Source organism: Entelurus aequoreus, linkage group LG06 (genome assembly GCF_033978785.1).
Source record: "Entelurus aequoreus isolate RoL-2023_Sb linkage group LG06, RoL_Eaeq_v1.1, whole genome shotgun sequence".
NCBI lineage: Eukaryota > Metazoa > Chordata > Actinopteri > Syngnathiformes > Syngnathidae > Entelurus > Entelurus aequoreus.
The window spans coordinates 30,856,822-30,875,576 of NC_084736.1; the positions used below are offsets into that span (position 1 = coordinate 30,856,822).

The 18,755-nt window shown below is 40.8% G+C and overlaps 1 protein-coding gene across 4 annotated transcripts in view; it reads left to right on the forward strand.

Annotated features, from left to right (window-relative positions):
• The window catches only part of ciita (class II, major histocompatibility complex, transactivator), a 53,908-nt gene extending 37,572 nt beyond the window's left edge, over positions 1 to 16,336 (forward strand). For 2 of the 4 annotated variants that reach the window (XM_062050500.1, XM_062050503.1), the window contains 13 exons: positions 1,567 to 1,629; positions 1,708 to 1,934; positions 2,026 to 3,278; positions 6,228 to 6,743; positions 6,841 to 7,020; positions 7,094 to 7,165; positions 7,235 to 7,315; positions 7,382 to 7,465; positions 10,252 to 10,335; positions 10,762 to 10,845; positions 10,990 to 11,073; positions 14,004 to 14,087; positions 15,809 to 16,336. In XM_062050500.1, coding sequence (XP_061906484.1) covers positions 1,567 to 1,629; positions 1,708 to 1,934; positions 2,026 to 3,278; positions 6,228 to 6,743; positions 6,841 to 7,020; positions 7,094 to 7,165; positions 7,235 to 7,315; positions 7,382 to 7,465; positions 10,252 to 10,335; positions 10,762 to 10,845; positions 10,990 to 11,073; positions 14,004 to 14,079 — 2,804 coding nt within the window. In that variant the 3' untranslated portion in view covers positions 14,080 to 14,087; positions 15,809 to 16,336. Of the gene's footprint in view, positions 1 to 1,566; positions 1,630 to 1,707; positions 1,935 to 2,025; positions 3,279 to 6,227; positions 6,744 to 6,820; positions 7,021 to 7,093; positions 7,166 to 7,234; positions 7,316 to 7,381; positions 7,466 to 10,251; positions 10,336 to 10,761; positions 10,846 to 10,989; positions 11,074 to 14,003; positions 14,088 to 15,808 lie in introns of all 4 variants that reach the window. The other 2 variants (XM_062050504.1, XM_062050501.1) reach the window with 2 other exon arrangements.
• The last annotated feature ends 2,419 nt before the right edge of the window (positions 16,337 to 18,755 follow it).

The window sequence follows — 18,755 nt, forward strand, 5'->3', positions numbered from 1 at the left end:
TTTGATATTGTCATTACTGCCACAAGTGGTGGAAACGTGTATTACAACTGATTGCCATTGCGGACCACAGCTAAAAAATAGACTTATGTTTTTGGTGGCCCTCGCAGCCCAACAGTGGTCCACAATCCTATGGTTAAAAAACACTGGTGTCAGGAACATTTTCTAGTCTGAAGTGTGGAAAAAAAACTCCATAGCAAAGCACATGTACATGTTAAGACTTGCAACGAGGGCTAAGGGGGCGGCCGTCCGGCCCAAAGCTGCCAGCCACTAGGGGCGCTGCTCCGTGTTCCATCATACCAATTGGGGTAAAGCGTCAAAAGTGTGGGATGGGGGTTGGGGTTTCATGGATGCATATGTGTGTGTACGCCTGTGGCGTGACCTTGGTGCTCTCGCAAACGCGGTAACACAGCCAGTCAGTCCAACAAAGTCAACAACAACAACAACAGGTGTGTGTCCATGAGAGACAGGAAAGGAGTTTGTTGTTGCTTCACTGCACTGTCCTCTGGGAGAGTCTCGAAGGAGCTACCTTGCCAAGTCGCTTGCAGCCAGGGAAAACAATCCAGATTATATTGTGTTTGAGCGAGCAAAGAAAAAGTAAACTATCACTCTAAATGTCAATTGCTGGTCCTCATAGTCATCATACTTCACTATGCAGAGCAGACGGTGTCTCCAAGATGTTGTCAAATTTGCAACACGGTCCAAAATCGCAAAAGTCTGAGCGCCCACAGTTCTGCTTGCATCCTCCAATCATTTGTGGCAGCTGTAGGGTACTTTGAACGGCTGCCAGCATCTTCCAATGTGTCGATACCCAGAGCAGTGTTTACCCCAGTCAGCAGATGTCCTGTTACCATGGTTCCGAATAGGTAGATATCTTCAACGTCCTCAACTGAAAGGGTTGCCAGGCACGCGGCACTCCTCTTCTCCCAGGAGTCCGTCGTGTGTCCAACAACAACCGTTCCGTCAAGACAGGGGTTCCCCCAATCCCGAGATCTTGTCAATTTCCTTCAGAGGCCAGTTGATCAATTTCCTTGTTTAGATTTTAGAGAGCAGTGCAAAAAGGGTTAACAAGAAGGTTAAGACAAGACAAAATAAAGAAGCAAGCAGGAGAGATAAGGGAGAGGGGAAGGGAGTGTCCGCCTTCGATGAGCGCCAGTATGAATGATGAATTACAGCCTCTAAAAAATGGTGTTACTGAGATGAATACACAACAATGGGGACGGCCTCTAAGACTCATGGTTTCAACCCAGCAATAGCACATTTCATGTCCAAGACAATTCGATAAAACATTGGCACATTTTATGGTACGCTACTTAGTTATTAGTTAATAGACTAATTAAAAGTAGGGCTGGCTACATGGTATAACTTATTTTTGCATTGCAATTAACGAAGCTAAACAATGGTGAAAATTGAACACCTGGTACAGATTATTTTTATTCCCATTATTTATTTGAAATCCACAAATCAGATTGTGTATAAATCTCTTAAGGTTCATACTTTTTGTGCATTGTGGTAAATGGATCATCAGCACTGGCTGGCACCTTATAAACAACCATACCTACATTTCAGAGGGGGGTCCTGGTGACGAATCAACCAAAGATCAACCGTCTCCTCCTACGATAGATGTTCCACGTAAGTCCATTTATCTGTCAATAAATGTGCTTCAACTTTGCGGACAACCAGACTGGTACGAAGTTGTTTCATTCTCAGAATCCTCAGAGAACATTAAAAGCTACATTCAGATGGCCAAAGCCCACATGAATCGAACCTGTGAGGAGATGGAGGCGGGGCTACGTTTGACCTCTCATTACGTGGACGCCCACGTGTTCCAGAGGGAGAGGTTTGGCTCACGTAAAAACATGACAAAGTGCATAAACAAACAGCTGAAGGCCATTGGAGATATTGACAGACAAAAACGATTGCTCAAATTGAGTGAGGTATATATTTCACTTAAAGTACACTTCAAAAAGGTATCATTCAGCAATCATGATTATAAAGAATACTTTGAAACTTCTGTCTTCTCGATAGATATTTGAGAACTCCAGTGGAGAAAAGCCCAAGCGATACATACTGCTGCTGGGCAATGCCGGCATGGGGAAAACAACCCTGATCAAGAAGCTATGTCAAGACTGGTCCCGAGACCGCCTCCCACAATTTGAATTTCTTTTTTTGCTAAGTGGCAAAGCTGTCACTTTACAAGAACCTTCCTTCAGTCTTCAGACCCTCCTTCTCGACATCATCACCTCTGTCCCTGCTGGCATCGACGCCAAGGAAGTGTACACTCAAATTCTTGCATCGCCCAAGCGGGTGCTCATCGTTTTTGATGGATTTGATGAACTTCGGGACTATGACATTCTATTTCAAGGCCAAGAAAAGGACTACGCTGCATTAGAGAAAAACATTAAAGCAAAGTTCTGTACGATTCGCCAGCTCTATGCCGCCATCCTTCAAAGGATCCTTCTTCCAGGCTGCACTATTTTGCTTTCTGCCAGACCGAAAGGCACCGCTTACCAAATAGTGCGGCAGTTGGACAGTCTTTTGGAGATTAGTGGCTTTACTCTTAGTTGTATAGAGAACTATTTCTTCAAGTACTTTTTGGAATCTAATCTCAGAGAATACTCTATCAAGTGCTTAGAAGAATCTAGCTACCTCCGTCACCTGTGTTGGAATCCTGGACTTTGTCGACTGGTGTGCTTGGTTTTGGAACACTCCAACGCTTCACAGGTCCTTCCGAGAACTTTAACTGAGCTCTGCCATCAAGTATTTTGTATCAAAATGGAAAGTGATAACTGGGACTCAAGTACTCAGGACAAGGATCAAACTCAAGTACTAAAACAGTCTACAGAAGAAGACCTGATACAAATCTCAAGCAAAGCTGAGTTGATGAAAACAACAAGAGGGAGAAAGGCAAAATTGCACAAAAAAACTGATTATAGGACAGTTGGTGGACGAGAGGAAAGAGTGTTGCTTTCCCAATTAAGTTATTGGGCCTGGGAAGGAGTCAAGGCCAGCTCTTCTATCCTACCCGCAGAAGTATGTTCGCGACTGAAGACATTTGGGCTCAGGTGGGGAATTTTCCTTTCTTACCAAGTGAGAGCAAGACCAGCCTTCTCAAGTAGCGAGACGGAAGAAGTGGCGTTGGAAAGACAAGAGGCAAAAGGAAGGAGAAATCAACAACATGTGGACTTAAGAAAGAAAGAATTGAATAATAACCACATCTTGCTTTGGGCTAACCCCTTTCTACAGTGTTACCTGGCAGGAGTCCATAAGTCCCTTTCAAGGTAGGACTTGTTAATCCACGCATAATCAATCATCTTAATAGCTTTACTTCAAGCTTAAAGGCCTACTGAAATGAAATGTTCTTATTTAAACGGGGATAGCAGATCCATTCTATGTGTCATACTTGATCATTTCGCGATATTGCCATATTTTTGCTGAAAGGATTTAGTAGAGAACATCGCAATAAAGTTCGCAACTTTTGGTCGCTGATAAAAAAAAGCCTTGCCTGTACCGGAAGTAGCGTGACGTCGCAGGTTGAAGAGCTCCTCACATTTCCCCATTGTTTACACCAGCAGCGAGAGCGTTTCGGACCGAGAAAGCGACGATTACCCCATTAATTTGAGCGAGGATGAAAGATTCATGGATGAGGAACGTGAGAGTGAAGGACTAGAGTGCAGTGCAGGACGTATCTTTTTTCGCTCTGACTGTAACTTAGGTACAAGGGCTCATTGGATTCCACACTTTCTCCTTTTTCTATTGTGGATCACGGATTTGTATTTTAAACCACTTCGGATACTCATGGAGCTGGATGCAATCTTACTTGGAGGGGAGGGAGCAGGTGGTAGAGGTGAACGGCACCGTGTCCCCCCCCCCTTCTCGGTGAGCTGTGGAGTCCCCCAAGGCAGTATATTGGGACCTTTACTGTTCCTAATATACATAAACGACATGTCATCGGCATGCGACTGTGAATTGTTTTTGTTTGCGGATGACTCTGCCCTGCTGGTATCCGACAAGGACAAGTCACAGGTGGAGAAAATCCTCAGTGCTGAGCTCTGTAGAACTTGCACCTGGCTCGCTGACAACAAGTTATCCATACACTTGGGTAAAATGGAATCCATCCTGTTTGGGTCCCACATCAACCTTAAGAAAGTCAATGACTTCACTATAAAAGTGGGTGACATTGTTATCACCAGGAAAGATGAGGTCACCTACCTAGGTTCCATTCTAGAGGCTAACCTTTCCTGTGATAAAATGGCAACCAAGGTAATCAGAAAGGTTAACCAACGAACGAGATTTCTCTACAGAATCTCCTCTCTGGTCAACAAAAGCACCATGAGGATTCTGGCGGGAACTCTCGTTCAACCCTTTTTCGATTATGCATGCACCTCCTGGTACCCTAGCACCTCCAAAACCCTCAAATCTAAACTCCAAACATCTCAGAACAAGCTAGTCAGGTTACTTCTAGACCTCCACCCCAGATCCCACCTCACTCCTACCCACTCCTCCAAAGTGGGCTGGCTCAAGTTGGAGGACAGGGTTAAACAACTTGCACTGAGCCTAGTCTATAAAATCCACTACACCTCCCTGATACCAAAGTACATGTCAAACTACTTCCTTAACGTAAATGACCGCCATAACCACAACACCAGGGGGAGCTCCACTAACCACGTTAAACCCAGATTCCGAACTAACAAAGGTCTTAACTCATTCTCTTTCTATGCCACATCAATGTGGAATGCGCTCCCAACAGGTATAAAAGAAAGGGCATCTCTATCCTCCTTCAAAACCGCAATAAAAGTTCACCTCCAGGCAGCTACAACCCTTAACTAACACCCTCCCCGGATTGCTAATAATCAAATGCTAATAATCAAATGTAAACAATCAAATGCAGATACTTTTTCTTATGCCTTCTGATCTCTATCTCTCTCTCTCTCTCTATGTCCACTACTTGCTGTCCATATCCTACCCCCCCACACACCCCTGATTGTAAATAATGTAAATAATTCAATGTGATTATCTTGTGTGATGACTGTATTATGATGATAGTATATATGATAGTGTATATCTGTATCATGAATCCATTTAAGTGGACCCCGACTTAAACAAGTTGAAAACCTTATTCGGGGGTTACCATTTAGTGGTCAATTGTACGGAATATGTACTTCACTGTGCAACCTACTAATAAAAGTCTCAATCAATCAAACATATCCTCTTGAAAATGAGAGTCGAGAACGCAAAATGGACATTCACAGTGACTTTTATCTCCACGACAATACATCGGCGAAGCACTTTAGCTACGGAGCTAACGTGATAGCATCGTGCTTAAATGAAGATAGAAACAAAATAAATAAGCCCCTGACTGGAAGGATAGACAGAAGATCAACAATACTACCAAACACTGGACCTGTAACCACACGGTTAATGCTGTCCAACCTGGCAAAGCCTAGCAATGCTGTTGCTAACGACGCCATTGAAGCTAACTTAGCTACGGGACCTCGACAGAGCTATGCTAAAAACATTAGCTATCCACCTACGTCAGCCCTCATCTGCTCATCAACACCACTGCTCACCTGCGTTCCAGCGATCGACGGCGCGACGAAGGACTTCACCCGATCATCAATGCGGTCGGCGGCTAGCGTCGGATAGCGCGTCTGCTATCCAACTCAAAGTCGTCCTGGTTGTGTTGCTGTAGCCAGCCGCTAATACACAGATCCCACCTACAGCTTTCTTCTTTGCAGTCTCCATTGTTCATTAAACAAATTGCAAAAGATTCACCAACACAGATGCCCAGAACACTGTGGAATTTTGCGATGAAAACAGAGCTGTTTGTATTGGGATACAATGTGTCCGAATACTTCCGCTTCAACCATTGACGTCACTCGCAAACGTCATCATATCTAGACGTTTTCAACCGGAAGTTTCCCGGGAAATTTAAAATTGCACTTTATGAGTTAACCCGGCCGTATTGGCATGTCTTGCAATGTTAAGATTTCATCATTGATATATAAACTATCAGACTGCGTGGTCGGTAGTAGTGGGTTTCAGTAGGCCTTTAAGTTAAACAATAGAGTTACAGTTTTGTCGTACAATTACTGAGACAGATTTGTTGGTAAAAATTTTTGCCGACAACAAGGGCGTACATAAACCAAGGTACCACCTTTCACCAACAATGTCAGTTTTACAACCTCTGTGAGTGTCTTTGCCCTGAACTCACATTTCTCTTTCCCCAGAAATTGCGAATACAATTACTTCATCCGGAACATCCTCTTTGGGTCCGGCCCAAAGAGACGCCGGCGTGTCAAAAGAGAGATGCAAGAGCTGACTCGGAGGTTTGTGGTTGGCATAGCGTTCCTTCCCAGAACCCAGCATCGCAGGCTTCATCTTGACATTAACCCCAAAAAGCTGGACTTAGTAACCAACTATCTAGGGGGTTTCCCCTTTGTTGACCTGGCGCCAGGACAAATCCTGGAGGCATGCCACTATGTTTATGAGTCAGTATACTCACAGAGCAACAAGAGCAGGGACAAAAGAGAGGCTCGGCTCGTCGGACACCTGGTAGCAAACCTTCCTGAAGCACTAACATTTCACAGCGTTCAACTCGGCCCGCCAGATGTGTATACCGTGCAGAAGATTCTTGAAAAGACTGAGCATCGGCGTAAACGTTTTTCTTTAGATCTACAGAACACTGGGGTTCAGACCTCAGGAATCAGGTCTCTAGTGGGTCTGGGCTGCTGCAGCACATACAGGTATCAGTTGGTCCAGGTCACCAAAATAAAGCTTTCACGAAACCTGACATCTCAGAATACACAAATGACGATGACAGTTTGGTGTGTTTTTGTTTAGAGCATGCATAGCTGATGTCATCGCCCTATGGGAGCAGTTGGAGCAGAGTGGTGAAAGGGGGCTCCTAAAAGAGATGGTGACCAAGTTCCAGATCCACCCTCTCAAAGTCATGCAAGTGTGTCAAATAGACCACTTGGCAAAGCTTGTGAACATACATATAAACAGGAGGCTGTCAGACTGGTAAGTGACTACACATGGGTCCATGAAGTACACTGTGACACACACAAGGACCTCACATTTCAATTGTCTTTAGTCTCAAAGACCCTGATCCCATCCTGGAAGGAGGAGTTCCAGCCATCAAGGGATTACACAAACTAGAGTTTGCGTGAGTAGCTCAGCCAGCTGTGTTAGATGTAAAGTAGTTCTGGTGTAATGAATAGTTATCTCTTTCTAGGCTTGGTCCGGAGCGTGGGCCCCTGGCTATCCCCAAGCTTTGGGAGTTCTTACCAAACTTGCAGGATCTCCAGCACCTAGAGTAATACACAGCTTTACATCCGGTTTTGACTTAATGCATACATGAAGTGATACTTCTCTCCTTCAGTTTAGAGGACAACAAGATTGGAGACGAAGGAGCTGAGAAGTTGGCTGACACCTTTGCCTCCCTCTCCTTTCTAGAGATACTCAAGTGAGTAAATGCTCCTCTCAAATGATGCTTCAACCAGTTTCCTGGTTGCGAGAATTAAGTCATAGTCGTGGCCAAGCAAGGCGAGATACTTCGACCGGTGAGACTCATCTTGGTCTCATGGTGCCAAGATGTTGATGCTGTTCAGGGGCCAACTCCAAGTGGGCTTGGTTGGTCCACTCATGGATCACACAGTGCTCTGTTGGAGGGCAGAGGTTCTGGGGCATTGGGCGTCTGGGCATGTGTCTTTGGGGATTTGAAGGGGTTTGACTGTGGTGTATTTTGTGTTTGTCCTGGAGTTTGGCTGGGTGCCTAATGCCCATAGATTTTTTTGTGAGTTGTGTCTATTAGACGTAAGAGGTCATATTATTTATTGGTGACTCAACGGGGTAGGATTAATTAAGCTCTGTTTCTTCCTACTCACTTTCAGACATGTTGGATTGGGAATTTGTAGACAGGAGATCATTGCAAAGTAACTTTGGAGTCAAACTAAACTAAAACAGTCCCTTTCACACTACCTATTTTGCATCGATTCCCCAGTTGAATAGCCCATACGTAAGTGAGATGTAAACTTTCAGTGGTAGTACCACAAGTGTAAAAGGCGAGATGACGGTTGTGGTAAATCATATTCCATGATGTCAGGAAAGGGGAGTGAAGTTCAACACCTGAGTCTTTAACACTGCTGTGTTAAAGCCAGTCGCCACTGTCTGGCGATACGGGGCGTAACGGTGCATGTATATTCTTCTCTGAATTTTTTTGAATGAAACCTTCAGTTTTGAAAAATCGGTGCACATTAAATAAAGTAAGGGACAGGAAGTGTGCCTCACGGCAGGCAGTGCAGCCCACTGCCCGAATTTGCTTCTATCGCTAGTCATGGCTAGCGATAGTGTTAAGTAAAATCTAGAACCTGAAAACTTGCTTCTGTTTTTAAAGTCTTTTGTTTGGGAACAATACGCCTTACGGTGAAATACCCAAGTAAACAAGTACAAGGAAATAGTATGAAAGCAGTGTGCCGCCATTGTTATTTCGAGAACGAGAGCGTCGCTTCAGAGTTGCCCTGTTTTTTTATGACCATTGTCATTCATCCCTTCTCCAATCGACGAACCCCTCTGTCCTATTTTCTCACTCAATCTACCTTCTAGCTCAGACCTGGGCATTCTGTGGCCCGCGGGCCACATCCGGCTCTTTGTGCGTCCCTGTCCGGCCCGCGTGAGGCCAATCATAAATTACAAAATACATTTAAAAAAGTATCTATGTCGAGTGTGCAATACAACGGTGCTGCTTTTGTTTTGAAAAGCGTTATTTGTATTACTTCCATGTGGACGTATGCGCGTGCGTGATTGTGAGTGAATGTGAACAGCTGCAATCACAAATTACAAAATAAAGTTGAAAAAACATCTATGTCGTGCGCGCAATACAACTGTGCTGCTTTTATTTTGAAAAGTGTTATTTATGGGCGTATGTTCATGTGTAACCTGTGAGTGAAGGTGCACAGCGACAAGTGATGCACGGTTATCCCCGAGACGCTAAAAAGAGAAAAGTTGATGACGAATGGCATGTTTTCAACAAGACATGGACTGCCAAGCAACGTTCCCTCTAAGGTGCGCGCCTGCGCAATTGCGCACTGCTCAAGCGTCCTCAGCGCACAGCAAATATATGCCGCGCACCAAATCAAATCCCATCTGAATTCTAAACAAAATAAACACATTTATTCTGTGTAATTTTGCAATGCAACTTTGAGTGACAGTGACAACGAGCGGCCCTAACGGTGTTCGTCAACACCGTTCAATTGAACACCGTTCAATTATTGTAACGTCTATCGAGATGCTTCGAGGCCAGGAATTATATTGATCATTTTATTGAGCAAAACTGTTTATATTCGGCCATAACCACACCAAAAACATGAGTAAAACACTTCTATCTCGAAAAACTAGTCATTTTCTGCCGTACAAACCAGGCCAAAACCAACTTGTCATCTGTCACCAACACGCATACCACTAAACCACTGGTGCGTTTATGGCCATACAAAAAGTCGGACAACTCAAACACCACACAAAGTTACACTATGACCCCTCAGTCATAAGTGTGCTTATTTTACTGTCATTTATTAATTATGTTAATTTATTTATATTAATCATGAAATGCTGTTACTAGAGAAAGTTACAGGAATGCACACTTCATCCTATGCTTACATTTCATTGTGCAACATGAGGATGTTTAAGGGGAACTAAATGTGATCTCTAAAAGGGGTACAAATGATTTCCAAAGCAGTGCTTTTGGTATAAAGTTAAGTTACGTTACATGAAAGTATTATTAGTATTATTAATTATTATTATTATTTATCTTACGGTATACATCAAAAATAATATTGAGCAAAATGTATTTGAAATATTGTCGATGTGGCCCTCCAGCAGTGCTCGGGTTGCTCATGCGGCCCCCGGTAAAAATTAATTGCCCACCCCTGTTCTAGCTCAACTCTGCTGGTCGAGACAGACGGCCACCCTACAAACCTGAGTTCTCTCCGAGCGTCCTTCCCTAAGGGGAGTTTTACCTTGCCTCTGTCGCCAAGTGCTTATTCACACGGCGTTTAGTTGGTTCTCTATAACGTACGAAAAGCACGGTTCTGGACTTGTTTAATAACTTCTCTTGTGGTTTAGTTCTACATAAACGAAATAGACTTGAACTGAGGAGTTCTGAAGTTCAATTGAAGATCCTGCGATTATTGTCTTTGTCTGAACGATGTGCATGTTTGACTAAAAACAAGAGTTTTTGTGCTTTGTGATTAACAGTCTGTCCCAGAACTGTATCGGAGAGAAGGGGGTTAGAAAACTGGTGACCACACTAAAGGATCTACCCAACCTGCACTGTTTAATGTATGTTATTGCACACACACACACACACACACACACACACACACACACACACACACACACACACACACACACACACACACACACACACACACACACACACACACACACACACACACACACACACACACACACACACACGTCAGGAATGACCATGTGGGGACCAGTACACACACTGAAGTACCTATGTTTGACCACTTGTCATACACACTTCACACACCTAAATCATGACAATTGACCTCCAAGGGACAATTTAAAAAAATGAAAATAATGCATAGGGCCTAATAGGGGGCCATTTTCTAGTGATTTTGTGCGTGAGTGACATGTCAGGTGTGTGGTCCCACGGGGGTAGAAATACAAACAACACACACTTGTTAGTGTTGGCACAGTAGAGTTGTGTGTTCTAATCCCTTTCTTTGTCTTTTTCAGCCTTTATAGCAATGTGATTTCTGACCAAGGAGCCTCCAGTTTATCTACGGTGCTCCCTCACCTGGCTTCCCTGACTGACCTCGAGTAAGAAAGTTGTGTTTTATTTTGAGTAATCAGGTGAAGACAATTGGGGAGTTTTGTTGTGTAGAATCAGTGACATGAAGTTATCAGTGACATGAAGTTGTGTAGTAGTGTTATTATTGACATGAAGTTGTGTTATTCCAACAGTGTAAAGTACAACAAGCTGTCAGATGTTGGTGTGGAGTGTTTGGCAGTGAAACTAAGGGAGTGTAAACAAATGAAGACTTTAAGGTGAGAAAAGTTGTGTTTCCTGTAAATAAAGTTGCCATGGTCCGGCCTCTTGAAAGATCCAGCTGCCTCAAAATAAAATCTCCCTGCCAGTTAGTCAAGTCTGTAAGTTCATTTGTGACTTTAAGACAAAAGCTTTTTTTGACACTGAATTTATGTCACTGATTTTTTTGCGTTTGAATTTTGTGAACTGAAATTGTTTCCATTAAATGTCATTGAAAAAAATTCTGTGTTTTAAAATTAATTAGATAAAAATTCAGTGTAAAAAATCCAGTGTAAAAATTAGTGTAAAAAAATTCTGTATTTTAAAATAAAAAAATCAGTGTATAAAAATTCAGTGTAAAAAAAAATGAGTGGACGCAAATTCAGTGTAAAAACATTCAGTGTTTTAAAATTCAGTGCAAAAAAAATGAGTGTAAAAAAAATTTGTGTAAAAAAATTCAGTGTGAAAAAATTTGTGTAAAAAAATTCAGTGTATAAATATTCAGTGTAAAAAATCAGTGTATGCGAATTCAGTGTAAAATCATTCAGTGTTTTAAAATTCAGTGTATAAAAATTCAGTGCAAAAAAAATGAGTGTAAAAAAATTCAGTGTATAAAATCAGTGTAAAAAAATTCAGTGTATAAATATTCAGTGTAAAAAAAAAGTGTGTATAAAAATTCAGTGTAAAAAATCAGTGTATTCAAATTCAGTGTAAAAACATTCAGTGTTTTAAAATTCAATGTATAAAAATTCAGTGCAAAAAAAATTCAGTGTATAAAATCAGTGTATAAAAATTCAGTGTAAAAAATTTGTGTAAAAAAATTCAGTGTATAAATATTCAGTGTAAAAAAAAATTCAGTGTATAAAGATTCAGTGTAAAAAATCAGTGTATTCAAATTCAGTGTAAAAACATTCAGTGTAAAAAAATTCAGTGTAAATTCGGGTAAATTAAGACTGACGCTGTTTCTAAGACAAGATCGAGTGCGTCAGTCTTAATTCACCGGAAGTAAATCTTGCACTTTGAAGCAGCAAATTTTCGACACAGAATTTTTTTTTATGCTGAATATTTTTACATTCAATTTTTCTACGCTGAATTTTTGTACACTGATTTTTTTGTACACTGAATTTTTATGTGCTGAATTTTTTTCAATTAAATTGTCAGCATAATTTGATGTTAAACAATTAAGTTCACAAAATTCAAACGCAAAATATCTTTTAAATCCCATATTTAACACACGTAATGTTATGCAATAAAAATAAAATACAGTAAAAGTTATTCAAATCCTGACATAATGAAGGGTTGAGATCTGTGAGTCCCAAATGAGTCGTTTTTCACCGAATTGGGACTCACGGGTACTTGTCTGCATACTCGTTCACTTGCTATTGTTAGCTAAACTAAAAGAGGAAGCACATATCTCAGTCGAACTGCATTTGTATCAACGTTCTCTGGAACTAAAAGTATCTTGCTTTTACGGTAAAAAAATAACCTCACTGTAAAATGTTGATTGTATGACTGTAAATTGAAAAATGGTACCAATGTTATTTTTATGATAAAATTCAGGCGAGTGAGCTGCTTGTGTCTTTTTTACTGTAAAATCTACGGTTGTTTTTACACTGAATTACTGTAACATGAAAAACAGTACAACGTTTATTTTTACGTTAAAATTCTGGCGACAGCTGCCGTTTTTTTTTCACCATAAAGTCTACCTTCATTTTTACAGTGTGTCACTGTAATTTGAAAAACGGTACCGCAATTATTTTTATGGGAAAAATCTGGCGAGGTTGGGTTTTTTTACCGTAAAATCTTTGGCCGTTGTTTTTACAGTGCATCACGGTAAATTGCTAAATATTACTATTATTTTTACACTAAAATTCTGGCAACAGCTGCAAATGTTTTTTCTGTAAAATCTGCAATCATTGTTTTTACACCGAATTACTGTAAATTGAAAAACAGTACTAGTGTTATTTTTATGGAAAGATTCTGGCGACAACTGCTAGTTTTTGGGTTGTTTTTTTAACCGTAAAATCTATGGTCGTTTTTACAGTGCATAACTGTAAATTGCAAAATAATACTATTATTTTTACACTAAAATTCTGGCGACAGCTGCAAGTTTTTTACTGTAAAATCCACAGTCATTGTTTTTACACCAAATTATTGTAAATTGAAAAATGGTACCAATGTTATTTTTACGGTGAAATTCAGGCGCGCAATATGTAGTGCAATCATTTTTACAACAAACTACTGTAAATTAAAAAAAACAGTACTAGTGTTTTTTATGGAAACTTTCTGGCGACAGCTGTTAGTTTTTGGTTTGTTTTTTTACTGTAAAATCTATGGCTGTTTTTACAGTGCATTACTGTAAATTGAAAAATAGTACTATTATTTTTACACTAAAATTCTGGCGACAGCTGCAAGTTTTTTACTGTAAAATCTGCAATCATTTTTACATCGAACTACTGTAATTTAAAAATAACAGTACTAGTGTTTTCTTATGGAAAAATTCTGGCGACAGCTGCTAGTTTTTGGTTTGTTTTTTACTGTAAAATCTACAGCTGTTTTTACAGTGCATTAATGTAAATTGAAAAATAGTATTATTTTTACACTAAAATTCTGGTGACAGCTGCACGTTTTTTACTGTAAAATCTGCAATCATTATTTTTACACCGAACTACTGTAAATTGTAAAGCAGTACTAGTGTTATTTTTATGGAAGAATTCTGGCGACAGCTGCTAGTTTTGGGGGGTTTTCTACCGTAAAATTTACGACTGTTTTTACAGTGCATTACTGTAAATTGAAAAAAGGGCCCCATTATTATTATTATTATTATTATAACATTCTGGTGAGGCAACTGCCATTGGATTTGACATTAAAAAGGTAGTGACGTTGTATTGGAAGCAAGTCCGCTTCCCGAGCTAAAAGCATTGAGTGACTGCCTCCTTGTCTCCACCAGGATGTGGAACCAGAGTATTCCGTGCGGAATCTTTGAGCGACTTCAGCAGCACGACTCCAGGATACTTTGGCAGTAAAGGTCCTCGTACGTTTACCTTTCTTTTGCACATTAAACCAATATTTTTGTGTACAATAATAATACTACGGTTGGTACACACTGAAATACATTTGCACTAACAAGGAAATACTACTTTTGTTCATATTGTCAACACATTTCTTCAAACATTTTACTACATGGTTTTGTATTTATTATCATTAAAAAGAAGACTTCCTTCATATTCATATATGTATTATTATGGAGCTACTTTTGTTTAGCACTTTGGAGAATCAATTTAGTACTTTAGGTCATTTATTCATAGCTTATCTTTACCTTTGCCACTTGAATTAAAGTTAAAACATGTCCTTTATGCCGTTTGTCTTCAATAAAACTCCTATTCTTACAGTAATAAAGGCACAGCTTCAAAGTATGGCCAGCAGAGGTCGTCCTTTGTTGCTGCTAAGTGCGACAGTCTACTTGTTTTGAGGGTGCAGCAGCACCCCCTTGTGGACACAGCGTGGCACGGCAGCCACAGCAAGGGAAGGCGGATGCTGCACCCACAAGCACAGAACTGGTCTTTTCAAGGTGACTTTAACACACCCTTCTTGGTGTCACACCCACGTTGGCTTTTGTCCTGCAGCTAACCACGCATTTCAAATCAAATGTACAAGTTGTCACGGCTCGGAGAACAAAATGCGGCTCAGAAAGGTTCATTCCAGTCGGCACAAATTCCATACATTGTACCGAAAATATTGTCTGACGAGAAGAAAATTTAAATACAATATTTTTGCAAACATAAAAACGACAACTCAACAAACACACAAAGAGCAACTTCCTGTAAGCAAGCGCAGGTAACTCAACGTGTCCAGAGGTGCAATTTTTACATTTAATTGAATATGTATGTATGTATATATATAGGGATGATGTTCGAAACCGGTTCTCCCGGTTGTTCGATAAGAAAAGAACCGATTCTATGGACTCAAATCCCTTTTTGAGAACCGGTTCCCGTTATTGAGGCCACTATAGTAAAGAAGAAGAGTTGGTTCTTTATTCGAATCCCTGGGAACGAATCCTGTCCCACAGGAAATGCCCTGTGGGACATCACAGGAAATGACGTAGCTCAGTCATTCGGCAGCAGATACAGAAAGCAGCAAAAATAATGGACCGGAAAAAAACGCCTCAAGGCATGGTTTCATTTTACAAAAAAATACGACGAGGAAACGGCAATATGCAATTATTGCCAGGCTTCGCTCTCATGTAAGGGGGGGAAGTACAACAAGCATGTTGAAACATGTTCAGGCCGCACATAACCTGAACGTTCGAGAACCGTGGCATGTCTTCGACACGTGGAGAAGCAGCGACAGAGATGACGAAGCACGCCCCTCTTCCTGTGCTTCAACTTGCAGCCCCAGCTCCAGTGACCTTTTTATAATAAAATAACATCTGTGAATTACTATATACAACAGTTTTGTAATATGTCATTAATTAATTCAGTCATTATTAATATACTGAGATGAAGAATATCTTATTTTCAATAAGGTTGAAAGTATTTCTCATAATTCTTCTTTGTACTTTGTAAGCACTATTAATTTGAACAACCTTTTAAAGTGGATCATATCAGTACAATGTTTAACTTCTTTACTTAATCCATTCCATCATTTAATTCCACATACTAATGCTAAAGACTTAATAACAGACACCCTAGTCTTCACATTCAGCTAATTTCCCCCCTAATTCTATGCTGTGTCTGTCCCTTATTTTCCCTCCAGGACAAGGACGTGCAGTCATTCCTGGAGGAGGCCACACTGATGGACCCCAGAAGGTTTAGATACAGACTGGAGGAGGATGTCGTCAAACCTATCTATGTGTCCAAGCTAGTTCCACGTCAAGTGGACATGTTTTTCCCACCGTTGGCGACACGATTAGCAAGGAGAGGGTCAGACTTGATCCTGAAAAAGCAGACATGCTAATTTTTTGGAAGAAGAATTGTTGATTAATGACTGTTGCGTTCTTAGTGTCACAGTGTGTGTAGTTAGCATGTTCCAATAGCAACAGAAGTGCACTTTTTGAGAGCTGTATTATTTTCAGTTTTTTGCCCAGGGACTGATTTTATTTAACACAATATTATTATTTATACACCTATAGTGATCACAGAGACAGGTTGTTTTTGTGTTACTGTATATATGTTTTTCTGGAAAATCCCACTTAATATACTTTGGGTAACAACAGTCAATATTTATTTATTTTATTTTATTTTTTTCGGGGGGTAACAGTCAATATTTATTTAAAAAAAAAAAATTTTTATAAAATAAAAGTGAGCTTCTGTTAAACCAAATATTGTGTTTTTTTCCATATACAACAACCTATGGATTCGATAAGAGAATCAATAAGGAATCGGTTCGATAAGAGGATTCGATAATGGGCTCGAACTCGATAATTTCTTATCAAACATCATCCTTGTGTATATATATATATATATATATATATATATATATATATATATATATATATATATATATATATATATATATATCAATCAATGTTTATTTATATAGACCTAAATCACAAGTGTCTCAAAGGGCTGTACAAGCCACAACGACATCCTCGGTACAGAGCCCACATACGGGCAAGGAAAACTCACCCCAGTGGGACGTCAATGTGAATGACTATGAGAAACCTTGGAGAGGACCGCATATGTGGTCAACCCCCCCCTCTAGGGGAGACCGAAAGCAATGGATGTCGAGTGGGTCTGACATAATATTGTGAAAGTCCAGTCCACAGTGGATCCAACACATCAGCAAGAGTCCAGTCCATAGTGGGGCCAGCAGGAACCATCCCGAGCGGAGACGGGTCAGCAGCGTAGAGGGGTCAGCAGCGTAGAGATGTCCCCAACCGATGCACAGGCTAGCGGTCCACCCCGGGTCCCGACTCTGGACAACCAGCACTTCATCCGTGGCCACCGGACCTGTGCAACTCCCCCTCCATAAGGGAGAGGGAAGCACAGGAGAAAAGAAAAGAAAAGAAACGGCAGATCAACTGGTCTAAAAAGGGAGTCTATTTAAAGGCTAGAGTATACAAATGAGTTTTAAGATGGGACTTAAATCCTTCTACTGAGGTAGCATCTCTAACTTTTACCGGGAGGGCATTCCATAGTATTGGAGCCCGAATAGAAAACGCTCTATAGCCCGCAGACTTTTTTTGGGCTCTGGGAATCACTAATAAGCCGGAGTTCTTTGAGCGCAGATTTCTTGTCGGGACTTATGGTACAATACAATCGGCAAGATAGGCAGGAGCTTGACCGTGTAGTATTTTATACGTAAGTAGTAAAACCTTAAAGTCGCATCTTAAGTGCACAGGAAGCCAGTGCAAGTGAGCCAGTATAGGCGTAATATGATCAAACTTTCTTGTTTTTGTCAAAAGTCTAGCAGCCGCATTTAGTACCAACTGTAATCTTTTAATGCTAGACATAGGGAGGCCCGAAAATAATACGTTACAGTAATCGAGACGAGATGTAACGAATATATATATATATATATATATATATATATATATATATATATATATATATATATATATATATATATATATATATATATATATATATATATATATATATATATATATATATATATATATATAATGTTCTCAAGATATATATATATATACCGTATATTACCAAATAGACGCCCTTGTGCAAATAGACGCCCTTGTCCTAATAGTCGCCCGGGGTCTGAGCCCATTTTGTGAATTAACAGCCTCTTCCTAATAAACGCCTATGTCCAAATAGCCGCCCATGGGCTGTTATTTGCATAATTTAGATTAAAATCATATTGATTTAATTTTCATTAAACCCAATTTATAAGCTAAAAGGAAAAGCAAAGGTGCAATAATTCTGGTCATTACGGTAACAGCAGACGTCACGTGGGGATTCTGGGTAATCAACATATTGCAGTGGGTCACCGCATATAGCGTAACACACAACAAACCCACGAGGAAAAGTTTCAACATGGCAAGCAACAGTAGCAGTGAGTTGAATGAACAGGATACCGCTACACCACAACTGATGGACGGGAATACTTTAAGGGGGAAGAAGAGAACGTTTGACTTGACTTAAAGTTCAAGCTAGCGATTGTGAAGTATGCGGAGCAGAATTCTGGTTTGGCAGCGGCCAGGCAGTTTAACGTTGACCCAAAACGTGTACGAGAATGGAAACAAAAAAAGGGAGAACTACTATCTCAGTCGGCAATCGATGGAAAACGCCCCCCCCCCCCGGATGGAGGTAGGAAGAAAGTGAGCGACGAGCTTGATGCTAATTTGTGTCAGTGGATACATCACGTTCGTGGACTGAACCACCGTGTGTCCCGCAAAATGATCAGCATTAAGGCAAAGGAGTTGTATGTCACCGCGAGTGACACCGGGGTGGTGTTTGGTGCAACAAGTGGCTGGCTTAATCGTGTGTGTGTGTGTGTGTGTCCGTGTTGCAAACAGTAGCCATAGCTGAATGTTGCTTTGTGGTATCCTACAAGGTGTGTGGGCTGACGGTGGCAGCTGATGGGAGTGAGGACCAGCTCATTTACTGCTTCAAGAAGGGACAGCCATGTCAGGCAGGCAGAGAGATGCTGTTGAGGGCTAGACAGCAGGCTGCTGCTGTGCTTCAGGAAGAGGAGGAGAGTGATGAGGAACAGCAGTTCCTCAATGAACTTGTGATTGAAAAGG